Source organism: Ranitomeya variabilis, chromosome 3 (genome assembly GCF_051348905.1).
Source record: "Ranitomeya variabilis isolate aRanVar5 chromosome 3, aRanVar5.hap1, whole genome shotgun sequence".
NCBI classification, from domain to species: Eukaryota; Metazoa; Chordata; class Amphibia; order Anura; family Dendrobatidae; genus Ranitomeya; species Ranitomeya variabilis.
In genome coordinates this window covers 441,765,353-441,788,559 of record NC_135234.1, presented here as the reverse complement: position 1 = coordinate 441,788,559, position 23,207 = coordinate 441,765,353, and the positions used below count along the sequence as shown (strand labels likewise).

At 40.1% G+C, this 23,207-nt stretch overlaps 1 protein-coding gene across 1 annotated transcript in view; it reads left to right on the top strand.

Moving 5' to 3' along the window:
- LOC143816267 (uncharacterized) overlaps window positions 1–23,207 on the top strand; it is a 657,854-nt gene that overhangs the window by 201,694 nt on the left and 432,953 nt on the right. Inside the window, exons 27-28 of the mRNA XM_077296442.1 lie at window positions 21,083–21,298; window positions 22,556–22,775. Of these exons, the coding sequence (XP_077152557.1) occupies window positions 21,083–21,298; window positions 22,556–22,775 (436 nt within the window). The remainder of the gene's footprint in view (window positions 1–21,082; window positions 21,299–22,555; window positions 22,776–23,207) is intronic.

Genomic DNA, 23,207 nt, shown 5'->3' with positions numbered 1-23,207 from the left:
TCATCCAAAAATGGTGATGCTGATTTCTTCAAGCATCTTCAGGCAGTGATCCTGAAAACTGACATACAGTGAAACATTTTTAGATGACCACCCAAACTTTCAATGAAAATTTCTCTGTTAGGTTGGTAGTCTTCAAAGAATGTAGCCAGTGTTTATAATATTGGATGGAAGTGAAAGTTTTTAACAGGAATCTTTGTCTGGGCAGGGGAATGTGCACACGTTAAGTATTTGCAGCAGACATTTCCACACAAAAACATGTCTCTTGGAGGAAAAACAGCTGCATAAAATGCTTGTGTTTTTGTGTGCGTTTTTGACGCTTTTCTTTTTCTATTCATGTGAACGGGTGAAAAACGCAGCAAAAATGCTGAAAGAATTGATATGCTGCACATATAAAACTGCTTCAAAAATAATATTAAGACCAACTAGCTTCCTAAAGCCATTGAAGAGAGCAAAATAATGGAGACACACCTACATATACAGTAGTCAAAAAATGGCTACTGCAAAATACAGAACTTTATTAATATATAAAACAATTTATCAAAAACAAAATTTAAAACAGAGTAGCTCAATGAATGGCTAAAAAGATCACACTGGGGCCTACAAAAAGTATGTGTGATCAAAAGATGCCATGCATAGGGAATATGTATAAGTATATTTATAAGATATGTCTATTCACATAATTATTGAATATGCATGCAGACTTACATGGTATAAAAAAAGAGTCCTGCCAGTGTGTAGTTCAGTGCCCAAACATGAGTTTCACCAAGTTTTTTTAGGAGGTGTGTAAAAACCTGGCAAAGTCAGCAAAAATACAATCCGGGTGAAGCAGTGCTTTGTTAAAGGCCACAGTCAATCTCTGACAGTGTCACTTAACGCGCAACGACGTGTGCGCGTGTCATTAACTCTGCCCATCGGCGCCCCCATGACGTGACTGCAGGTTGCTGATGGGATGTCATGACAACGGAGAATTGGCCGGTGACCTCTGTGCCTATCATTACGAAGCACCTTTGAAACCCTGCCTGTGGTTGGGCTTAAAAGGTGACCGTAAATTCTGCTATATGCAGCGATGCTATGGCAACTGTGCATATACCACAAACAATCGGACAATCGCATCTTCAAGTCCCATAAGGGGGCTAACAAGAACAGTGAAAATTAGGAAAAAAAGGTTTAAAAAAATAAGAAAAAAAACTAAAAATTCAAATCGCCACCCTTTCCACCCATTGAAAATAAATATATATATATGCAGTGCTCAAAAAAATAAAGAAAACACTAAAATACCACATCCTAGATATCACTGAATGAAATATTTCCGTTGCAAATCTTTATTCATTACATAGTGGAATGTGTTGAGAACAATAAAACATAAAAATGATCAATGTAAATCAAAATTAATATCCCATGGAGGTCTGGATTTGTAAATATACTCAAAGTCAAAGTGGAAAATCAAATTACAGGCTGATCCAACTTCAGTGGAAATGCCTCTAGACAAGGAAATGATGTTCAGTTGTGTGTGTGTTGCCTCCATGTGCCTGTATGACCTCCCTACAACGCCTAGGCATGCTTCTGATGAGGCGGCGGATGGTCTCCTGAGGGATCTCCTCCCAGACCTGGACTAAAGCATCCGCCAACTCCTGGACAGTCTGTGTTGCAACGTGACATTGGAGGATGGTGTGAGACATGATGTCCCAGATGTATTCAATCGGATCCAGGTCTGGGGAATGGGCGGGCCAGTCCATAGCTTGAAGGCCTTCATCCTGAAGGAACTGCTGACACACTCCAGCCACATGAGGTCTGGCATTGTCCTGTATTAGGAGGAACCCAGGGCCCACTGCACAAGCATATGGTCTCACAAGGGGTCTGAGGATCTTATCTCGGTACCTAATGGCAGTCAGGCTACCTCTGGAAAGCACATGGAGGGCTGTGCGGCCCTCCAAAGAAATGCCACCCCAAACCATTACTGACCCACTGCCAAACCGGTCATGCTGAACGATGTTGCAGGCAGCAGATCGCTCTCTAAGGCGTCACCAGACTCTGTCACGTCTGTCACATGTGCTCAGTGTGAACCTGATTTCATCTGTGAAGAGCACAGGGCGCCAGTGCCAATCTTGTTCTGTGGCAAATGCCAATCATCCTGCATGGTGTTGGGCTGTGAGCACAACCATCATGTGTGGACGTCGGGCACTCAGACCATACTCATGTAGTCGGTTTCTAACCATTTGTGCAGATACATGCACATTTGTAGCCTGTTGTAGGTCATTTTGCAGGGCTCTGGCAGTGCTCCTCCTGTTCCTCCTTTCACAAAGGCTGAGGTAGGGGTCCTGCTGCTGGGTTGTAGCCCTCCTACAGCCCCTTCCATGTCTCCTGGTGTACTGGCCTGTCTCCTGGTAGCGCCTCCAGCCTCTGGACACTACACTGACAGACACAGCAAACCTTCTTGCCACAGCTCGCATTGATGTCCCATCCTGGATGAGCTGCACTACCCGAGCCACTTGTGTGGGTTGTAGAGTCCGTCTCATGCTACCACGAGTGTGAAAGCACAACCAACATTCAAAAATGACCAAAACATCATCCAGAAAGAATTGGTACTGAGATATGGTCTGTGGTCCCCACCTGCAGAACCACTCCTTTATTGAGTGTGTCTTGATAATTGCCAATAATTTCCATCTGTTGTCTATTCCATTTGCACAACAGCATGTGAAATTGATTGTCAAACAGAGTTGCTTCCTAAGTGGACAGTTTGATTTCACAGAAGTTTGATGTACTTGGAGTTAAGCGTTCCCTTTATTTTTTTTAGCAGTGCATATATATATATATATATATATATATATATATATATATATATATATATATATATATATATATATATATATATACAGTACAGACCAAAAGTTTGGACACACCTTCTCATTTAAAGATTTTTCTGTATTTTCATGACTATGAAAATTGTACATTCACACTGAAGGCATCAAAACTATGAATTAACACATGTGGAATTATATACTTAACAAAAAAGTGTGAAACAACTGAAATTATGTCTTATATTCTAGGTTCTTCAAAGTAGCCACCTTTTGCTTTGATGACTGCTTTGCACACTCTTGGCATTCTCTTGATGAGCTTCAAGAGGTAGTCACCGGGAATGGTTTTCACTTCACAGGTGTGCCCTGTCAGGTTTAATAAGTGTAATAAGTGGGATTTCTTGCCTTATAAATTGTGTTTGGGACCATCAATTGTGTTGTGCAGAAGTCTGCTGGATACACAGCTGATAGTCCTACTGAATAGACTGTTAGAATTTGTATTATGGCTAGAAAAAGCAGCTAAGTAAAGAAAAATGAGTGGCCATCATTACTTTAAGAAATGAAGGTCAGTCAGTCTGAAAAATGGGGAAAACTTTGAAAGTGTCCACAAGTGCAGTGGCAAAAACCATCAAGCGCTGCAAAGAAACTGGCTCACATGAGGACCGCCCCAGGAAAGGAAGACAAAGAGTCACGTCTGCTTCTGAGGATAAGTTTATCTGAGTCACCAGCCTCAGAAATCGCAGGTTAACGGCAGAGTTCTAGCAGCAGACACATCTCTACAACAACTGTTAAGAGGAGACTTTGTACAGCAGGCCTTCATGGTAAAATAGCTGCTAGACTTCAAAAAAATTTGATACAAAGTAGGGAAAAATTATAGACTGTGTAACATGTAATCCCCTTAAAAAAATAACTTTTATTATTGCAAAAAGCTTTTAAAAATACCAATTCCCGGTGAAACAGCAAATAAAGGATCCAAAATGTGCAGTATCAGGTTTCAAGGACAGACCTCAGGTATGGTCTGCCCAGGTATCAGGGCACCTGTATCTATGCATTACTGGTTCTTACATTGTTGCCTCCTGAGGAACCGTACTTCGGGGAAACGCGTCGAGGCGATTACTTGGAAGCTAAGTGTCTTTTTTTGGGGCCATTACCCTTTCTTTGCTGTCCTTGAAACCTGATACTGTTATTTAGACTGTATATTGCTGATATTCATTATCATCAGGCACCTATATTTTGAACAACTAATTTCAGCTGCATGGCTTGGGGCTACAACGTTGTACTGTAATTTTCCTAACTATCTAAATGTATGTATGTTGGTACTCTGCCTAGGGCCTGTTAAGGCTACTCTGTACAGTCTAATATGATTCATGAACCAGACTTTTAATAGTAGGTAATTTTTACCTCCCCGTGCTATTATTGTCCTCTATATATTCATTTGCAGCCCCAAATAAGGTTGGTGACATAGGTACATCTGGTGATCAGCAGTTGGGATGCTTTGAGCTAATTAGTTACATGCTTATAACAGTGCTCATGTGCAGTACATATACAACTTTTGTCTGGCTTAGGACAATACATGGGGGTACATTTGTGAACCTTAGCTTGTTTTTCTTTATGCTTTACTTCATCTCTTTTATACGCTTATTGTTTTCCCACCTATAGCCTATTAGTCCTTCAATAGGGTGAGCTGGGGTCAGCCGCCGTTGAGTGGGGGCGCCAAAATCGTATCTATCAGGGTGCCAACCTCCACTGCCAGGAAGGGACAGTAGAAAAGCGTAGGGATATATGCTAGGATAGGTGCACATTTTGGATCCTTTATTTGCTTTGTTTCACCGGGAATTGGTATTTTTAAAAGCTTTTTGCAATAATAAAAGTTATTTTTTTGCATTGCAGGATTTTAGGTATCCATGGTTACAATTAGTGATGAGCGAATATACTCATTACTCGAGATTTCCCGAGCACGCTCAGGTGTCCTCCGAGTATTTTTTAGTGCTCGGAGTTTTTGTTTTTAGCGTCGCAGCTGAATGATTTACATCTGTTAGCCAGCATAAGTACAAGTGGGGGTCGCCTGGTTGCTAGGGAATCCCCACATGTACTTATGCTGGCTAACAGATGTAAATCATTCAGCTGCAGCGCTAAAAACTAAAACTCCGAGCACTAAAAAATACTCTGAAGACACCCGAGCATGCTCGCGAAATCTCGAGTAATGAGTATATTCGCTCATCACTAGATACAACCACTGATATAGTAACAGTTTGCTAGTTGCTAGTGGTCATAACCATGGAAACCTAAAGTCTTGCAATGCCTGCACATGACGAAAGAGACATAGCGAATCAGAAAAACTATACTACATTTCTAATTGGAGGTATTTGCTATTATTATTATTACATCTGCTACTTATTGGTAAAGGATCTTGGAGATGGGAATACCACTTTAATTAATTTTATGTTTAAAAATGGTATTGTAAGTTTGGCACAACGTAAAACATTATGGCCCTGATTCATCAAGACAAGCGTTGTTCACACCAATCTTAATGAGAGGGCGTGGTGGTGTGAGTCAATATATAGTGACAACGAGCCCGATTCATCAAGGCTTTTATGCCAATAGTCTAGTGTAAAAAGTTTTAAAAAGGCACATAATTTTGGTGAAACTGTTGGCTACGCTAAAATGATGTGACTTTCGGAATTCTCATGACATTTTCGCCCAGCTAAGATTAAGTGGCCAGAACTGGGGCGGGACAGGAAGGTGTTGTGGTAACCACCGCTCCTCAAATCTGTAACAAGCACGGCATTTGCTATGCCCCAAATCTTACTGCAGCAGCGGCTGGAATAGGATTTGTGGCAAGGCACACACAAAGGCGTATAACACTCGTCCGACGCTTCTGTTTTTGATTAAGCATTCGTCTCTTCATGAATAAGGTTCATCTGACTCCAGAACATCTTAGCAAGATCAGCATGAATAATGCCGGTCTTGATGAATTAGGCCCATTATGTTTTATGGGATCTATAAACATGGTATTTCTTTTTACTGTAGAATAACATCATTTAGTGAATTATTTAATTAGCATGATAATTTGGCAAATTTATAGTGCTGCTCTATTGAATTCCGACTTTAACATGACAAGGCAACACGCACAAATTGAAAAGAGGTTAAAACAATTTGGAGATACTAAAGATACGGAATAATCAACAAAATCCAGTCTGTACATACAGATGTAGCATGTCTTAACATAACACACAATGCAATAACTACACCTACGTGCAGAAAGATAATAATAAGTAAGATATTTCTTGACAACATCAAAAGCCATTGAAGATGTCAAGTTATGTGTCAAATTACACTTTTCAGTATCGGGAGAACTTGTTGCATGGAGTGGTTAATAGCCACTTCATTTTTCTCTTCAGATCTTCAGGAATTAGTGACAAATAAGTGTCTTAAGATGGAATCTCTTATGCTCTTAACTGCATTGTTTAAAAACAATGGTCTTACATATTTGGAATATGGTCACCAAGTTTGTTACTTCAACCCTTTCTTATGCATTCATATTCCTCTAAGAATCACATAAATGCATGGTAAGATGTATGCCTTGGGGTGTACATATTTGGAATTGAGTGATGGTTGAGGATTAGTATGCTCAAAACAAAGAATTCACCCCAATCTATGTTGACACTTGTTTTATACTATTGATATTGTTCATCCAAAAATGGTGATGCTGATTTCTTCAAGCATCTTCAGGCAGTGATCCTGAAAACTGACATACAGTGAAACATTTTTAGATGACCACCCAAACTTGCAATGAAAATTTCTCTGTTAGGTTGGTAGTCTTCAAAGAATGTAGCCAGTGTTTATAATATTGGATGGAAGTGAACGTTTTTAACAGGAATCTTTGTCTGGGCAGGGGAATGTGCACACGTTAAGTATTTGCAGCAGACATTTCCACACAAAAACATGTCTCTTGGAGGAAAAACAGCTGCATAAAATGCTTGTGTTTTTGTGTGCGTTTTTGACGCTTTTCTTTTTCTATTCATGTGAGCGGGTGAAAAAAGTAGCAAAAATGCTGAAAGAATTGACATGCTGCACATATAAAACTGCTTCAAAAATAATTTTAAGACAAACTAGCTTCCTAAAGCCATTGAAGAGAGCAAAATAATGGAGACACACCTACATATACAGTAGTCAAAAAAATGGCTACTGCAAAATACAGAACTTTATTAATATATAAAACAATTTATCAAAAACAAAATTTAAAACAGAGTAGCTCAATGAATGGCTAAAAAGATCACACTGGGGCCTACAAAAAGTATGTGTGATCAAAAGAAGCCATGCATAGGGAATATGTATAAGTATATTTATAAGATATGTCTATTCACATAATTATTGAATATGCATGCAGACTTACATGGTATAAAAAAAGAGTCCTCCCAGTGTGTAGCTCAGTGCCCAAACATGAGTTTCACCAAGTTTTGTTAGGAGGTGTGTAAAAACCTGGCAAAGTCAGCAAAAATACAATCTGGCTGAAGCAGTGCTTAACTTGTTTAAAGGCCACAGTCAATCTCTGACAGCGTCACTTAATGCGCTCCAACGTGTGCGCGTATCATTAACTCTGCCCAACGGTGCCCCATGACGTGACTGCAGGTTGCTGATAGGATGTCATGACAGCTGAGGATTGGCTGGTGACCTCTGTGCCTATCATTACGAAGCGCCTTTGAAACCCTGCCTGTGGCTGGGCTTAAAAGGCGACCGTGATTTATATGCAGCTATGCTATGGCAACTCTGCATATAGCACAAACAATCGGACAATCGGATCTTCAAGTCCCATAAGGGGGCTAACAAGAACAGTGAAAAGTAGAAGAAAAAAGGTTCTAAAAGATAAAAAAAACCTAAAAGTTCATATCGCCACCCTTTCCACCCATTGAAAATAAAAAATATATATATATATAAGTGAAAAATGGAACAGCACAATGCTCACCGGTGGGTGCCTAGCCTCCTGGATAGAATGGTCCATTCATCTATCCAACATGTATACAAAAATAGAAAAAGAAGGCAGCACTCCAAGTCCTTTTCAGGGTGAAAAAATGTGCAGTTTATTCAACCCACATCTCTGTGCGACGTTTCGGCTCACACTGAGCCTTTCTCAAGCAGTGGGTATTGCTTACAAATGTGCTTATATAGGTATAATCTACAATCATTTGCATATTAAAATGGCCATCAATAAATAAATACTTTCTCATAATATTTACAAAACATATACAAAACATCCATAGTATAATCTTCACATAATAAAGTGCTATGTGCCAAAGTGCTACTTAAGACATGAGTCTTCACATTTATTCCTCTCATTTATAATTTATTCATGTGATCATTATCGAGAACGTGTACCATGTGTAATTTATATTAATTATAGTTTATATCCCTTACCCTGCTGCGTACAATCAAAGCCACATGGAGGACGCTGTAACTGCCATTGTCGGCGTTCTATTACTTCTACTGCGCATGTCTGTGAGTCATTTTACTATGTCATAATATGTCAGCCAATCTAGGCTAAGGTAGGCAGTCCTTTTCTCAGCGCATGCGCACTGCCATTATATCCAAGTCGGAACGCCGTCTTAGATGTGGCAAACAGCCAACTAATACACTTATATACACAGCGATAGGCACTGCGGCGTCACTTTGTATATGGCTAATACATCCATCCATTTTGTCCACATAAATACTGGTTCTTAATACATGTCTTTCTTGTTTCTAGACACTTAATAGCTTCAACGCATTGATCTCCACTCTGACTGAACGGATGACACCTTCTTCAGGCTAACTCCATTAGTCAATGTATCCCCAAGCTGACGCATAGCCTTTCCAGGCCACATCGTCACCATAGGGGATTCCATATAAGTGAATATATTTATAGCTATGTGTCTAGGTATATAACAAGCTCTCATAGATAGTTACTTTCTAAATGCAATTACTTTATTTAGCAAATATTATTGACTGACAGTAATGACATATTTAATTGACTCAGAAAAAATTATCATAAGAAATTTTTTTAACAAAAAATAAGAAAAAAAATTATATCTATTATGTCCTCCATGTGGTTATTCATCCACCAGCAGGTCAGGGATAACTTGTGAATTGTTAGACGTGAAGATATCACTAAAAAACAAAATTAAAAATAAATTAAAATTAGAGCACTATACATAATCATAAAATTCATTTTTCACCAATGCATAGTACCCCAAATATTGTTTAACAGGAGTCTATATACAACTGAATCCTAGGTCTATTCTTGTGAGACTATTGCATACCTGGTTAAATTTTGAATTCTACATTTAGTCCCTTTGGTTTTAAAGTATGAAGCTCATATATCCATCTTAATTCTAGTTTTTTCAAGAGGCTTACTCTATCTCCCCCTCTTCTTTGTACGGGGATCCTGTTATGATCTGGTGACCTTGGAGCCGCATGAAACTTTCTCTGGAGTCGGTGGAACCTGTACTGACCGCAATCCTGAGCTAACACCGCAACTAGAAGTAGCCGTGGGATGTGCCTAACACTCCCTAGACACCTCGACACAGCCAGAGGACTAAATACCCCTATAGATGGAAATGGGAATGCTATCTTGCCTCAGAGCAGACCCCCAAAGGATAGGCAGCCCCCCACGAATAATGACTGTGAGTAGGAGAAGAATAGACACACGCAGGTAGAAAACAGGATTTAGCAAAAGAGGCCACTCTAGCTAAATAGGAAAGGATAGGACAGATAACTAGGCGGTCAGTATTAAAACCCTTCCAAAAATATCTACAGCAGATAATACAAAAAGTTCCACAATCTAACTAAAGACATGGAATGTATATCTGCCACTCCAGAGAATCCAGCAAGACTGAGAAATTACTGACACAATCTAAGCTGGACAAGAAAACACAAAGAATAGCACTGAATTGTGAAGCACACAACATGTGTGCCACAGGGAAAAAGAACCAGACACTTATCTTTGCTGATTTGGCAGAAAGGCAGGAGGAACCAGGCAGAGGTCCTACACCTCCCAACAACAATTGACAACTGGCAAGGACTAATGAATCCTGCACGCCTAAATACCCCAGTCAGATCTGCAATCAGCAGATACACCTGACCAGGACTGCAACTCAGGGGCAACTGCATTACCACCTACAACCACCGGAGGGAGCCCAAAAGCAGAATTCACAACAGGATCCTATCTATCACCCTAAACTTTAGATCTCTCTCCGTATGCTTTGATTCTGCAAAATTTTTCGAGACTGGGAGGTCTAGTCGTTTTTTTTCGGATTGAATGTCGATGATTGTTTATACGCACTTTCAACTCGCACGTGGTTTCTCCTACATACCATAATTTACAGGGACATTCTAGTATATAAATGACATGGTCAGAGTTACATGTTAGAAATTGTTTGATTGCATATACCTTATTTGTGTCTGGATGTTTGAAGGTGGGACCCTTTAACATATATGTACAATTTACGCATGACAAGCAGGGGAAACAACCTGTCTGACTAATTCCTGTAATCGTTGTCTGACATGGATTTTTTAAGGGGCCAATATCCGCTTTAACCACATAGTCTCTGATATTTTTTTGCCCCTATGGTACGAAAACAGAGGGGGCTCACTCAGTTCTTTTATTCCTGGTAAACAGTTACCTAACATTCCCCAATGCTTTCTAATAATACCCTCAATTTTTGCACTTTCCTCAGTGTATGTTGTCACACACGGTATTCTCATTAAGTTTTTTCTCTTATCTTGAGCCTTTTTCCCCAACAGCTCCTTGCGATCTTTTTTTATGGCCTTCTGTTTTGCAATATTTATTATTTCTTGTGGGTACCCCCTATTTAAAAACTTTTTTACTAGTGTATCTACAACACCTTCTACATCTCTGTCTTCTTTCACAATCCTACGTACCTTTAGGAGTTGACTAAGGGGTATTGACCTCACCATACTGCGGGGATGTTGACTGTCATACGTAAGGAGGTTATTCCTATCCGTCTCCTTAACATAAAGGGTGGTTGTTAATTCTCCATCTTTCAATCTCACAGATACATCCAAAAACTGTATGTTGGATCTGGAGAAACTCAAAGTAAATTTGATGGTCTCATCTATTTCATTTAAATATTTGTGAAAGTCTTCCAGTTCCTTTTCAGTGCCACTCCATAGGAGGAAGACATTGTCTGTGTACCTCCACCACACACGGACATGCCGGAAGTGGTGGGACACATAGACGAGGTCCTCCTCCAAGACACTCATAACAAGATTTGCATATGCGGGGGACATATTGGCCCCCATTGATGTTCCACGCTGTTGTGAGTAATATGTATCTCCGAATAAGAAATAGCTCCGCCTTAAAATTATTTCCAATAATTTTATTAAAAATATTTTGCCTTCCAGAGTCACTCCAATTGTATTTAACTTTTTTCTACTGCTCTTACTCTTGAATTACGTTGAATTGAAGTATAGAGTGAGATGACATCAAATGATGCCAAAATTACATCACCTTCTAATTGTAGTTGTAGTTTATTTAAAAAATCTGTCGTATCTTTAATATATGATTTTGATTTTTTAGCAATGGGATTGAGAATTTTGTCTAAGAAGATACCTATTCTGCTAAAGACCGAGTCTACCCCTGACACAATTGGTCGCCCCGGAGGGTCGACCAATGTTTTGTGGATCTTTGGGGTTATATATAGAACTGGAGTTCTGGGAAATTCTATAGATAAATAATCTTTTAGCTCTTGATCTATAATTTTGTTATTCAGTGCTTTTTGTAAACAACCATTAATTTCTCCCATTATTTTAAATTTAGGGTCACTGTCCAATTTTTTATACACACTCTCATCCCTCAATTGCCGATCTACTTCTGCAATATATTTTGGCTTGTCCATGATGACGACAGCACCCCCTTTATCCGCGGGTTTTATTATGATGTCGTCATCATGGACAAGCTCTTTCAAGGCCTTAAATTCCTCCCTTGTCACATTTGGATGTTCAAACCTATTGGGGACCTCACTTCTAACTTTCTCAATATCCCTTCTCACCACTCTCTCAAAGGCATCAATAATCGAAGAATTTGAATGGCGGTACAAAGTTACTGCTTTTTCATAATTCCATATTTATAGAATTAAATTCACCACTTCCCAATTTACTCACTACATTTTTATCCTGGAACCATTCTTTTAATTTGATAGACCTAAAGAATCTCTCCAGATCCACCTGTAAGTCAAACCAATTTGTATGTGTACAAGGTGAAAAAGACAATCCTTTATTCAATATTGACACCTGTGAAGGGGTTAATACCTTATTAGAAATATTAATCACGAGGTCTGATCTTTCTTCTTGGATGTGGCTTGTCTCTGCGGTTGCATTCTGTTCCTCTCTGTTTTTCTTTTGGTACCGGTGGTGACACTTGCCTCCTCTCCTCTTCCACATAGTAAAATGACTCACAGACATGCGCAGTAGAAGTAATAGAACGCCGACAATGGCAGTTACAGCGTCCTCCATGTGGCTTTGATTGTACGCAGCAGGGTAAGGGATATAAACTATAATTAATATAAATTACACATGGTACACGTTCTCGATAATGATCACATGAATAAATTATAAATGAGAGGAATAAATGTGAAGACTCATGTCTTAAGTAGCACTTTGGCACATAGCACTTTATTATGTGAAGATTATACTATGGATGTTTTGTATATGTTTTGTAAATATTATGAGAAAGTATTTATTTATTGATGGCCATTTTAATATGCAAATGATTGTAGATTATACCTATATAAGCACATTTGTAAGCAGTACCCACTGCTTGAGAAAGGCTCAGTGTGAGCCGAAACGTCGCACAGAGATGTGGGTTGAATAAACTGCACATTTTTTCACCCTGAAAAGGACTTGGAGTGCTGCCTTCTTTTTCTATTTATATATATATATATATATATATATATATATATATATATATATATATATATATATATATACAGTGCTCAAAAAGATGAAGGAAACACTAAAATACCATATCCTAGATATCACTGAATGAAATATTTCAGCTGCAAATCTTTGTTCATTACACAGTGGAATGTGTTGAGAACAATAAAACATAAAAATGATCAATGTAAATCAAAATTAATATCCCATGGTCCCATGGAGGTCTGGATTTGTAATGATACTCAATATCAAAGTGGAAAATCAAATTTCAGGCTGATCCAACTTCAGTTGAAATGCCTCTAGACAAGGAAATGATGTTCAGTTGTGTGTGTGTTGCCTCCATGTGCCTGTATGACCTCCCTACAATGCCTGGGCATGCTCCTGATGAGGCGGTGGATGGTCTCCTGAGGGATCTTCTCCCAGACCTGGACTAAAGCATCTGCCAACTCCTGGACAGACTGTGGTGCAACGTGACATTGGTGGATGGTGTGAGACATGATGTCCCAGATGTGTTCAGTCGGATCCAGGTCTGGGGAATGGGCGGGCCCGTCCATAGCTTGAATGCCTTCATCTTGCAGGAACTGCTGACACACTCCAGCCACATGAGGTCTGGCATTGTCCTGTATTAGGAGGAACCCAGGGCCAACCGCACCAGCATATGGTCTCACAAGGGGTCTGAGGATCTTATCTCAGTACCTAATGGCAGTCATGCTACCTCTAATGAGCACATGGAGGGCTGTGCAGCCCTCCAAAGAAACGGCACCCCACACAATTACTGACCCACTGCCAAACTGGTCATGCTGAAGGATGTTGCAGGCAGCAGATCGCTCTCCACGGCTTCTCCAGACTCTGTCACGTCTGTCACATGTGCTCAGTGTGAACCTGATTTCATCTGTGAAGAGCTCAGGGTGCCAGTGGCGAATTTGCCAATCCTGTTCTGTGGCAAATGCCAATCGTCCTGCATGGTGTTGGGCTGTGAGCACAACCCTTATCTGTGGACGTCGGGCACTCAGATCATCCTCATGGAGTCAGTATCTGCAGATACATGCACATTTATAGCCTGCTGGAGGTCATTTTGCAGGGCTCTGGCAATGCTCCTCCTGTTCCTGCTTGCACAAAGGCTGAGGTAGGGGTCCTGCTGCTGGGTTGTTGCCCTCTTAAGGCCCCCTCCACATCTCCTGATGTACTGGCCTGTCTCCTGGTAGCACCTCCAGACTCTGGACACTATGCTGACAGACACAGCAAACCTTCTTGCCACAGCTTACATTGATGTGCCATCCTGGATGAGCTGCACTAACCGAGCCACTTGTGTGGGTTGTAGAGTCCTTCTCATGCTACCTCGAGTGTGAAAGCACAACCAACGTTCAAAAATGACCAAAACATCACCCAGAAAGCATTGGTACTGAGATGTGGCCTGTGGTCCCCACCTGCAGAACCACTCCTTTATTGAGTGTGTCTTGATAATTGCCAATAATTTCCATCCGTTGTCTATTCCATTTGCACAACAGCATGTGAAATTGTATGTCAAACAGTGTTGCTTCCTAAGTGGACAGTTTGATCTCAAAGACGTTTGATTTACTTGAAGTTATATTCTGTTGTTTAAGTGTTCCCTTTATTTTTTTTGAGCAGTGCATATATATATATATATATATATATATATATATATATATATATATATATATATATATATATACAGTATATTAAATATATATATGTATATATGTATATATATATATATATATATATATATATATATATATATATATTATACACATGTGGTATTGCTACATTCAGAAAATATAAAAACAATTAATAACTCTATCGGTAAACACCATACGCAGAAAAAATCAAGAAAGCAAATCATGCTGTAACAAGCGATCCAAAAGTCACATCTATCCCAAAATGGTACTAATAAAAACAGGATCTCATCCTGCAAAAAATAGGCCATTTCACAGATCTATTGGGTGAAAAACAAAAAATGTTATGGGTCTCAGAAAATGGCAACACAGCCTCCAAATTAGTTTTTTTGTAAACTTCTGATAATTTTTTCACCACTAAAATAATAAAAAAAACTGCACATGTTGGTTATTGCTGTAATCGTATTGATGAGAAGAATCATATTGCATGGTAATTTTTACCATAAAATGTATACCTTAAAACCAATTCTCAAAAAAACGTCACAATTGTTTTTTTTTTTTCACAATTTCACTGCACTTGGAATTTTTTTCTGGTTTTCAACTACACTCTGTGGTAAAACATATGGTGTCATTCAAAAGTACATCTCACCCTGCAAAAAACAAGCCCTCATATGTTAATGCCAGGGGTGGGGAACGTCCGGCCCACAATATCACCTGCTGCACCCGTAGCTACTTTGCAATTTATTGGCTGCGGACCCTTTAATTCTGCAGAGGTGTGCACGGACTGCCGCTATGTGGCCCAGAGCCATCCCCATTGCTCATTCAACTTATCGGCATCATAGACGCCGATACAGTTGAAAGTAGTGATGAAGGCGAGTGCGTCACACGCTCCCTCTCCCATCACTGCCCCTCTGCTTGTGACTCAGCGGGCGCGCGATGACGTCACCTCATCATGCGGCATGCTGCTGTACCAGCAGTGGAGCCGATGAGACGTGAGCAGTGCCTGGAGCAGCGTGGGGAACAAAGAGGAGGGGTGAGTATTGTGTGTGTGTATGAATTATTGTGGGTGTGCGTATGTTTGAGTGCAGGGGCTTCACAATACTGTGTGTGTGTGCCTGCACTATAATGTGTATTGGGGGAGCTGCGCCTGCACTATACTGTGTGTGGGGGGAACTGCACTATACTGTGTGCGGGGCGAGCTACACTATACTGTGTGTGGGGCGAGCTACACTATTCTGTGTGTGGGGGAGCTGCAATTTATTTAAATCTTTGAATCAATATAGTTTATTAATTTTTAAGTTAATATTTTTATAAGTCCCCTGAACACTATTATAAAATTCCTAATGACCCTTGGCAGAAAAAAGGTTCCAAAACCCTGGTCTATATACAGTGCCTACAAGTAGTATTCAACCCCCTGCAGATTTAGCAGGTTTAATAAGATGCAAATAAGTTAGAGCCTTCAAACTTCAAACAAGAGCAGGATTTATTAACAGATGCATAAATCTTACAAACCAAAAAGTTTTGTTGCTCAGTTAAATTTTTATAAATTTTAAACATAAAAGTGTGGGTCAATTATTATTCAACCCCTAGGCTAAATATTTTGTGGAATAACCTTGGTTTGCAATTACAGCTAATAATCGTCTTTTATAAGACCTGATCAGGCCGGCACAGGTCTCTGGAGTTATCTTGGCCCACTCCTCCATGCAGATCTTCTCCAAGTTATCTAGGTTCTTTGGGTGTCTCATGTGGACTTTAATCTTGAGCTCCTTCCACAAGTTTTCAATTGGGTTAAGGTCAGGAGACTGACTAGGCCACTGCAACACCTTGATTTTTTGCCTCTTGAACCAGGCCTTGGTTTTCTTGGCTGTGTGCTTTGGGTCGTTGTCTTGTTGGAAGATGAAATAACGACCCATCTTAAGATCCTTGATGGAGGAGCGGAGGTTCTTGGCCAAAATCTCCAGGTAGGCCATGCTATCCATCTTCCCATGGATGCGGACCAGATGGCCAGGCCCCTTGGCTGAGAAACAGCCCCACAGCATGATGCTGCCACCACCATGCTTGACTGTAGGGATGGTATTCTTGGGGTCGTATGCAGTGCCATCCAGTCTCCAAACGTCACGTGTGTGGTTGGCACCAAAGATCTCGATCTTGGTCTCATCAGACCAGAGAACCTTGAACCAGTCAGTCTCAGAGTCCTCCAAGTGATCATGAGAAAACTGTAGACGAGCCTTGACATGACTCTTTGAAAGTAAAGGTACCTTACGGGCTCGTCTGGAACGGAGACCATTGCAGTGGAGTACGTTACTTATGGTATTGACTGAAACCAATGTCCCCACTGATATGAGATCTTCCCGGAGCTCCTTCCTTGTTGTCCTTGGGTTAGCCTTGACTCTTCGGACAAGCCTGGCCTCGGCATGGGAGGAAACTTTCAAAGGCTGTCCAGGCCGTGGAAGGCTAACAGTAGTTCCATAAGCCTTCCACTTCCGGATGATGCTCCCAACAGTGGAGACAGGTAGGCCCAACTCCTTGGAAAGTGTTTTGTACCCCTTGCCAGCCTTGTGACCCTCCACGATCTTGTCTCTGATGGCCTTGGAATGCTCCTTTTTCTTTCCCAAGTTGACCATGTTTGAGTGCTGTTCACAAGTTTGGGGAGGGTCTTAAATAGTCAGAAAAGGCTGGAAAAAGAGATAATTAATCCAAACATGTGAAGCTCATTGTTCTTTGTGCCTGAACTACTTCTTAATACTTTAGGGGAACCAAACAGATATCTGGTGGGTTGAGGGGTTGAATAATAAATGACCCTCTGAAAAAACTTTTCCCAATTTAAAAAAAAAAATAAACAAAGAAATAACATTCTTTTTTGCTGCAGTGCATTTCACACTTCCAGGCTGATCTACAGTCCAAATGTCACAATGCCAAGTTAATTCCAAATGCGTAAACCTGCTAAATCTGCAGGGGGTTGAATACTACTTGTAGGCACTGTAGATGGAAAAATAAAAGAGTTATGGCTTTAGGAAGAAAGGGATTAAAAAACAGAAGCACAAAAATAGAAATTGACTGCGGTGCTAAAGGATTAAGGCTGAGTCACACATAACGATATCGTTAACGATATCGTTGCAACGTAACGCTTTTTGGTGACGTAGCAACGATCCCGCTAACGATCTCGTTATGTGTGACAGCGACCAACGATCAGGCCCCTGCTGGGAGATCGTTGGTCGATGGGAATGATCAGGACCTATTTTGGTCGCTGATCACCCGCTGTCATCGCTGGATCAGTGTGTGACGCCGATCCAGCGAGGTGTTCACTTGTAACCAGGGTAAATATCGGGTTACTAAGCGCAGGGCCACGCTTAGTAACCCGATATTTACCCTGGTTACCATTGTAAAAGTTAAAAAAAAAACAGTATATACTCACATTCTGATGTCTGTCACGTCCCCCGCCGGCGTCCACAGGGTTAAAACTGCTTTCAGCAGGAGCGCTGCTATGCACGCGCTGCTGCCAAGAGCTTCCCTGCACTGAATGTATCAGCGCCGGCCGTCAAGCAGATCACAACGGTGACGTCACCGCTGTTACTGCCGGCGCTGATACATTCAGTGCAGGGAAGCTCTCGGCAGCAGCGCGTGCATATTAGCAGCGCTCCTGCCGAAAGCAGTTTTAACCCTGTGGACGCCGGGGGACGTGACAGACATCAGAATGTGAGTATGTTTTTCTTTTTTTTTTTACTTTTACAATGGTAACCAGGGTAAATATCAGGTTACTAAGCGCGGCCCTGCACTTAGTAACCCGATGTTTACCCTGGTTACCCGGGTGCTGCAGGGGGACTTCAGCATCGTTGAAGACAGTTTCAACGATGCCGAAGTCGTTCCCCTGATCGTTGGTCACTGGAGAGAGCTGTCTGTGTGACAGCTCCCCAGCGACCACACAACGACTTACTAACGATCACGGCCAGGTCGTATCGCTGGTCGTGATCGTTGGTAAGTCGTTTAGTGTAAAGGTACCTTAAGCCACTGCCTTAAAGAGAACATGTTACCTCATTAAACACTATTTACCTGGGGTTAAACTGAAGATAATTAGCTTTCCAATGCTGCCCAGCCAATTTCCTAAATGTGGGCTACTGGGAGAAAATGAACTAATTTCCATCTGGAAGCTGCTGGTTTTCAGCCCTAGGGTCATGCATAGAGTGGCTACAGTCACCACAACACATCTGTGCAGAGCAAGCTGTCAATCAAAGTGTCAGAACATGCTTACAGCTGCCACTCACATGTGAGTGGGGCTGTGAACAATGACTGTGCATGTTCCCAATGACTGAAAGCTGGTGGCTCCCAGAAGGAAATATGTTCATTTTCTCCCGGTAGCTGCTCTCTTAGTAAGGTGACCTGAAAGCATCGTAGTGAAATTTACCTGTAGATTAACCTTATAACTGCAGATAAGAAGCATTTTTCAAAGGTGACAGATTCCCTTTCAGGTTTGTTGTATTTTTAGTGAGCCCAACCTAACAATACATTTATATCTAGTTGTTATTGTGAGGCCACTGAAAGCCCAGCTCTTTCTATCCTTAAATATTTTACAGACATTAACTTTAAATGGTTTGTAAATCTCACTTCATGATATCTATTAGAAAGTCATCAGGTTCAAAGAACTAATACGTATTATCCAAGAAGAAACATATTCCTGAATCTATTGCGGTTCCTTCATGTGTTCAAAGAAACCAATTTAAACAAATTTTTACCAAGGCCAAATGTCAATCATAAGAAGAAATATGTGCGAAATTTTAATTGCAAGATGTTCAGTGCAAATTTAATGAGTTAAATAAGAGAGTGGAGAATTCCGGCATGCTCAGCTCATGCATAATGTTGACTTAAATTGGTTCTCTAGAGGTGGCGAGAATTGCATTTGTACAATTTACACACTGATAGAGCAAATGTACTGGGCCCTGTAGGTTACGGTTATAAATCAGAATCATTTAACTTCCTTTGAGTGATTGCTGGAGAGTAGAATGGTTTGGAAATCTGGCTTGAGATATAAGTGATTATTCTGTCTAGATTATTGAAATGCTGCTCAATATTCATAAATCAGTGATCATTAATCCCCTAAATAGTTCCCATCAGCCACCTAAATACATTTCCTGCCAGTTAATTGAAATTGAAAGAGACTTGTGCTTATTTACTCGAAATTATAGCAAAATAAATTTTGGGTGTCATATGGATGTAAACATGAATGATCTGTAAAATAATTAGCTTAATGTCCTCGACAGTTAACAAATATATCAGCTAGAAAAGGCATCCAGCATTCTCACTTCAGCAGTAGCACTTGGCAATACTGCTAAAGAATTTTTTTTTTGCCTGGATGTCTTGTAATTTAATCAACACAATGGCCATTTACCACCCTCACTGCCACACATTACATACCATTGTATTTCTAACAACTGTCAAATCGATTTGTAGCCCAGATAAACAAGGCTATGAAGATAAAATTACTGCATATGGATTTCCTTGGTGCAAATGATGAAAAGCTGTTAAAACAGACTCTAAGTAACCGGTATTTCATTGCACTCCATTTGACAAAGTTTTACTATGTTGACCCATGTGTCAACTGGCTCAAGCATGTGAGAAAATCAACACCAATATTAGGTCATATAAATATATAGCTGAGTTTGTCAATGCAGCAGAATGAAGTTTTCCATGTGCCTGAAGACCACCTTCCTCGATCTCCTAAGTGGTGGTGAATAAGTGAAGAAATAATGAGGAGAAAAGGGGCAACCCCCTTTCAGTTCTTCCCTAGAGTGTTAAAGAACTGAGAGAACAAGTGATGAGGATAAACTACTTTTATTTTCTTTATTCATTACCGATATTTGGATTAGATTTGATAGCCAGTGCTTGTTGGCAATATGATTGGTAATTAGGATGTTGGTGGAATGAAGTATTTTGGAAATATGTATTATTCACACTACATCTGGAACATCCTGTCTGGATTTTTTGACTATTGCAGTTGTCTGAGTAGTGTCAACAACACTCACATAATATCAAGTATTGGTGCTTGTATTGGTGCGTACTAGAGATGTGAGAATTGATTCAGAGGACTCAAGTCAATTGGTCAGGTTAGTAATCTGTGACTGCTAACCAGGAGACCTGCGAATCTTCTTACTTCCCACTATTCTTTTGATTTGCTGGGCTGGTATGACATCATGTGCGCATCATGACGAAAACAGCCAGGAATTCTAGGAGATAAGGAAAGGTGTAGGCCTCCGGTCCAGCGGTCACAGATTACTGACCTATCCGATCTTTAGTGCCCACACCACTGCCACAGTACCCCATATTGCTAATCGTAGTGTCACATAATTGCTAACAAGTACAGTGCCATGCAAGGTATGGTATCCTAACTTTCCCTTTGCTCTCCCTCAACAACTAAAAGGCAAATGTGAGTAGCCAATTATGTTACTTCTTTTCCTGGCCAAAATACAGTATATCCAGAATCCAACCATGGAAGGGCTTTTATCCTGCCGATACAGCTACACTGTGTAGTGTTGCAATCATTGAGAGTAGGTCAAAGAAGAGCGAGTTCTGCAAATGACTGTTTAATCTTAATTTTCAAGTGTTTTTATATATTACCACTATTTCCACGATTCCAGAAATTGCCTGTCACCAACACAGCCCCATGCATTACATTTAGCAATAGTTATAAATTGCTGTTGACCAATCCCAATATACAATATTTTGTAGGTAAAACCCCTACAAAATAAGGTGTCAGAAATGACTACTGCTTTAGAAGAAGCTGAACAGAAAATGACAACTTTACAGCAGAGAAAGAACGCTCTACTAATACGATTGACTGACCTAGAGAAAGGCTTTGAGGAAGCAACCATGCATAAAAACAAGCAACAGCAACGGACAATTGAAATTGCCCAGAGGTTGGATCAATCAACAAAAATAGCTCAGGTAAGTTTCATCATGGCAGAAATTTTGATTGTATAGACTAGTAATAATACTCAGACATCCTCCTTATCCATTATTATCTGCACTCTCCCAATATTCGTTCTTCAACTGAAGAGAGTGAATTAGTTACCTAAAAAGGATTAGTTGCTAGGGAATAATTGCCTGACAAACACAATTAAAATAAATGTATTATTGAAATCAGCCTGCTCTTAATATGTGATTTATCTTGCGCTTTTGTCACGTTTCTAACACATTTAAAGGGGGAAAGTGATTTGGCTGCAGTTACAACACATATGCTATCAATGCAGTCTTTAAAGAGGATCTTTCCCCAAATGTTACATGTTGGGCTGAACACACGATATAATAGTGGTTGCAGAGTGGAATAAAACATTATTTTTTTTTTTATTTTGCCTCTCCGTTGCGGAGATATTAGCAGTCAAGTTGTTGGCACCTAGTGAGTTAACTATAGTTAAGACTAAGGGGGTGTTTTCACTGGGGGTTGGGGCTGTGTAATTCTCCTGTATGAGTTGCTATCTGATAACACCCACTTGGACTTAAATAAAGTTAACTCATTATGTGCCAGTTCTTTGATTGCTAATATCTCTGCAATGGAGAGACGAAATAAAAAAACAAACGAGAAAAAAACGTTTTATTCCATTTTTCAGCCACTAATATGTCGTGTGTCCAGCTCAACTTGAAAAATGTAGTGAAAGGTCCGCTTTAAATTAGTGTATATATAAGATGTCTTCATGTAGCTTTACTAGTGGAAGCATCTGAGTGGAGTAAAGCCCCTCAATATCCTGATTGAAAAGGTCAGAGAGCACCTGATAGCATAATAGGGCCTTCCTTTTCGCTGTATGGCCCACAGGGATTACCTGATGGGCCTTTTAGTACCTCATTTTCAACTGTATAAATAAATCAACATGCAGAACATCAGCATCAATAGACATCAATAAAGCAGAATGAAAATTTATCATACAAAATAGCCAAAAAAAGTTAGAACACCGATTTCTACGAAGGCACATTCCGAACACGCATCCATAAGCTGCATAAAAAAGGATGATGTCGTTTTTGATTTACTCCACACAGATCTGCAAGCCGGAGATGAGTGATGCTCTAAGGCTAAGAAAATAACAATATAGAAGCAGCCTGGAAAGATCCTAGCCCTTTAGACAACCCACCCCAAGCCCAATCCTATAAAATGACATATAACTTGACAACTCCATTTAACTGTCTATAATATCTTTAATCTTTTTGAAGCTTCTTGACGAGGAGAACAAGAAATACTCTACTATTGTAAGCTCCCTTCCAGACAGGCTCAGTGGGATCCCTGGAAGTACAGCCATGGCAGCAGGATTAGTGTCGTACCTTGGTACTTATGAGCATCAATTTCGACAGATCATGCTAGCAGTGGAGTGGCCCATGGCTGTGAAAGAGAGAGGTTTTCCGTTAATGATAGACTCAATTGACCCACTCAAAGGTAACATAAATCTGGTTAAATATACGTGCGCGAAAATATAAGTTGTATAGTAGAATAAAATCTGAAAGCCAGTGTCTCTTTTTAAGCCTATACATTGCTGAAAATGTGTCTATTGTAGAATAGTAATCATTTTTCTAATGCCTATAATTGTATTTTTTCATTATTCTTGTAGCTTTCATAACATTTGTAGATTAGACTCTTTATTTCCGAAATACTAATTTATATAATATTCAATGCTAAAGAGAGGAACATGTATTCTCAAAAAATGTATAAAAGGACGGATCCTTGAAATATTTTTGAACTGGAAGCGACAGGAGGTGGCGAGAGCTTGGATGTGCGGTTTGAAGGACAGGGCAGAATCAAGCGTTATTCCAAGGCATATAGGGAATTGTTAACATCTAGGCCTCAGATTGCACCATAAATTTAGCTTTC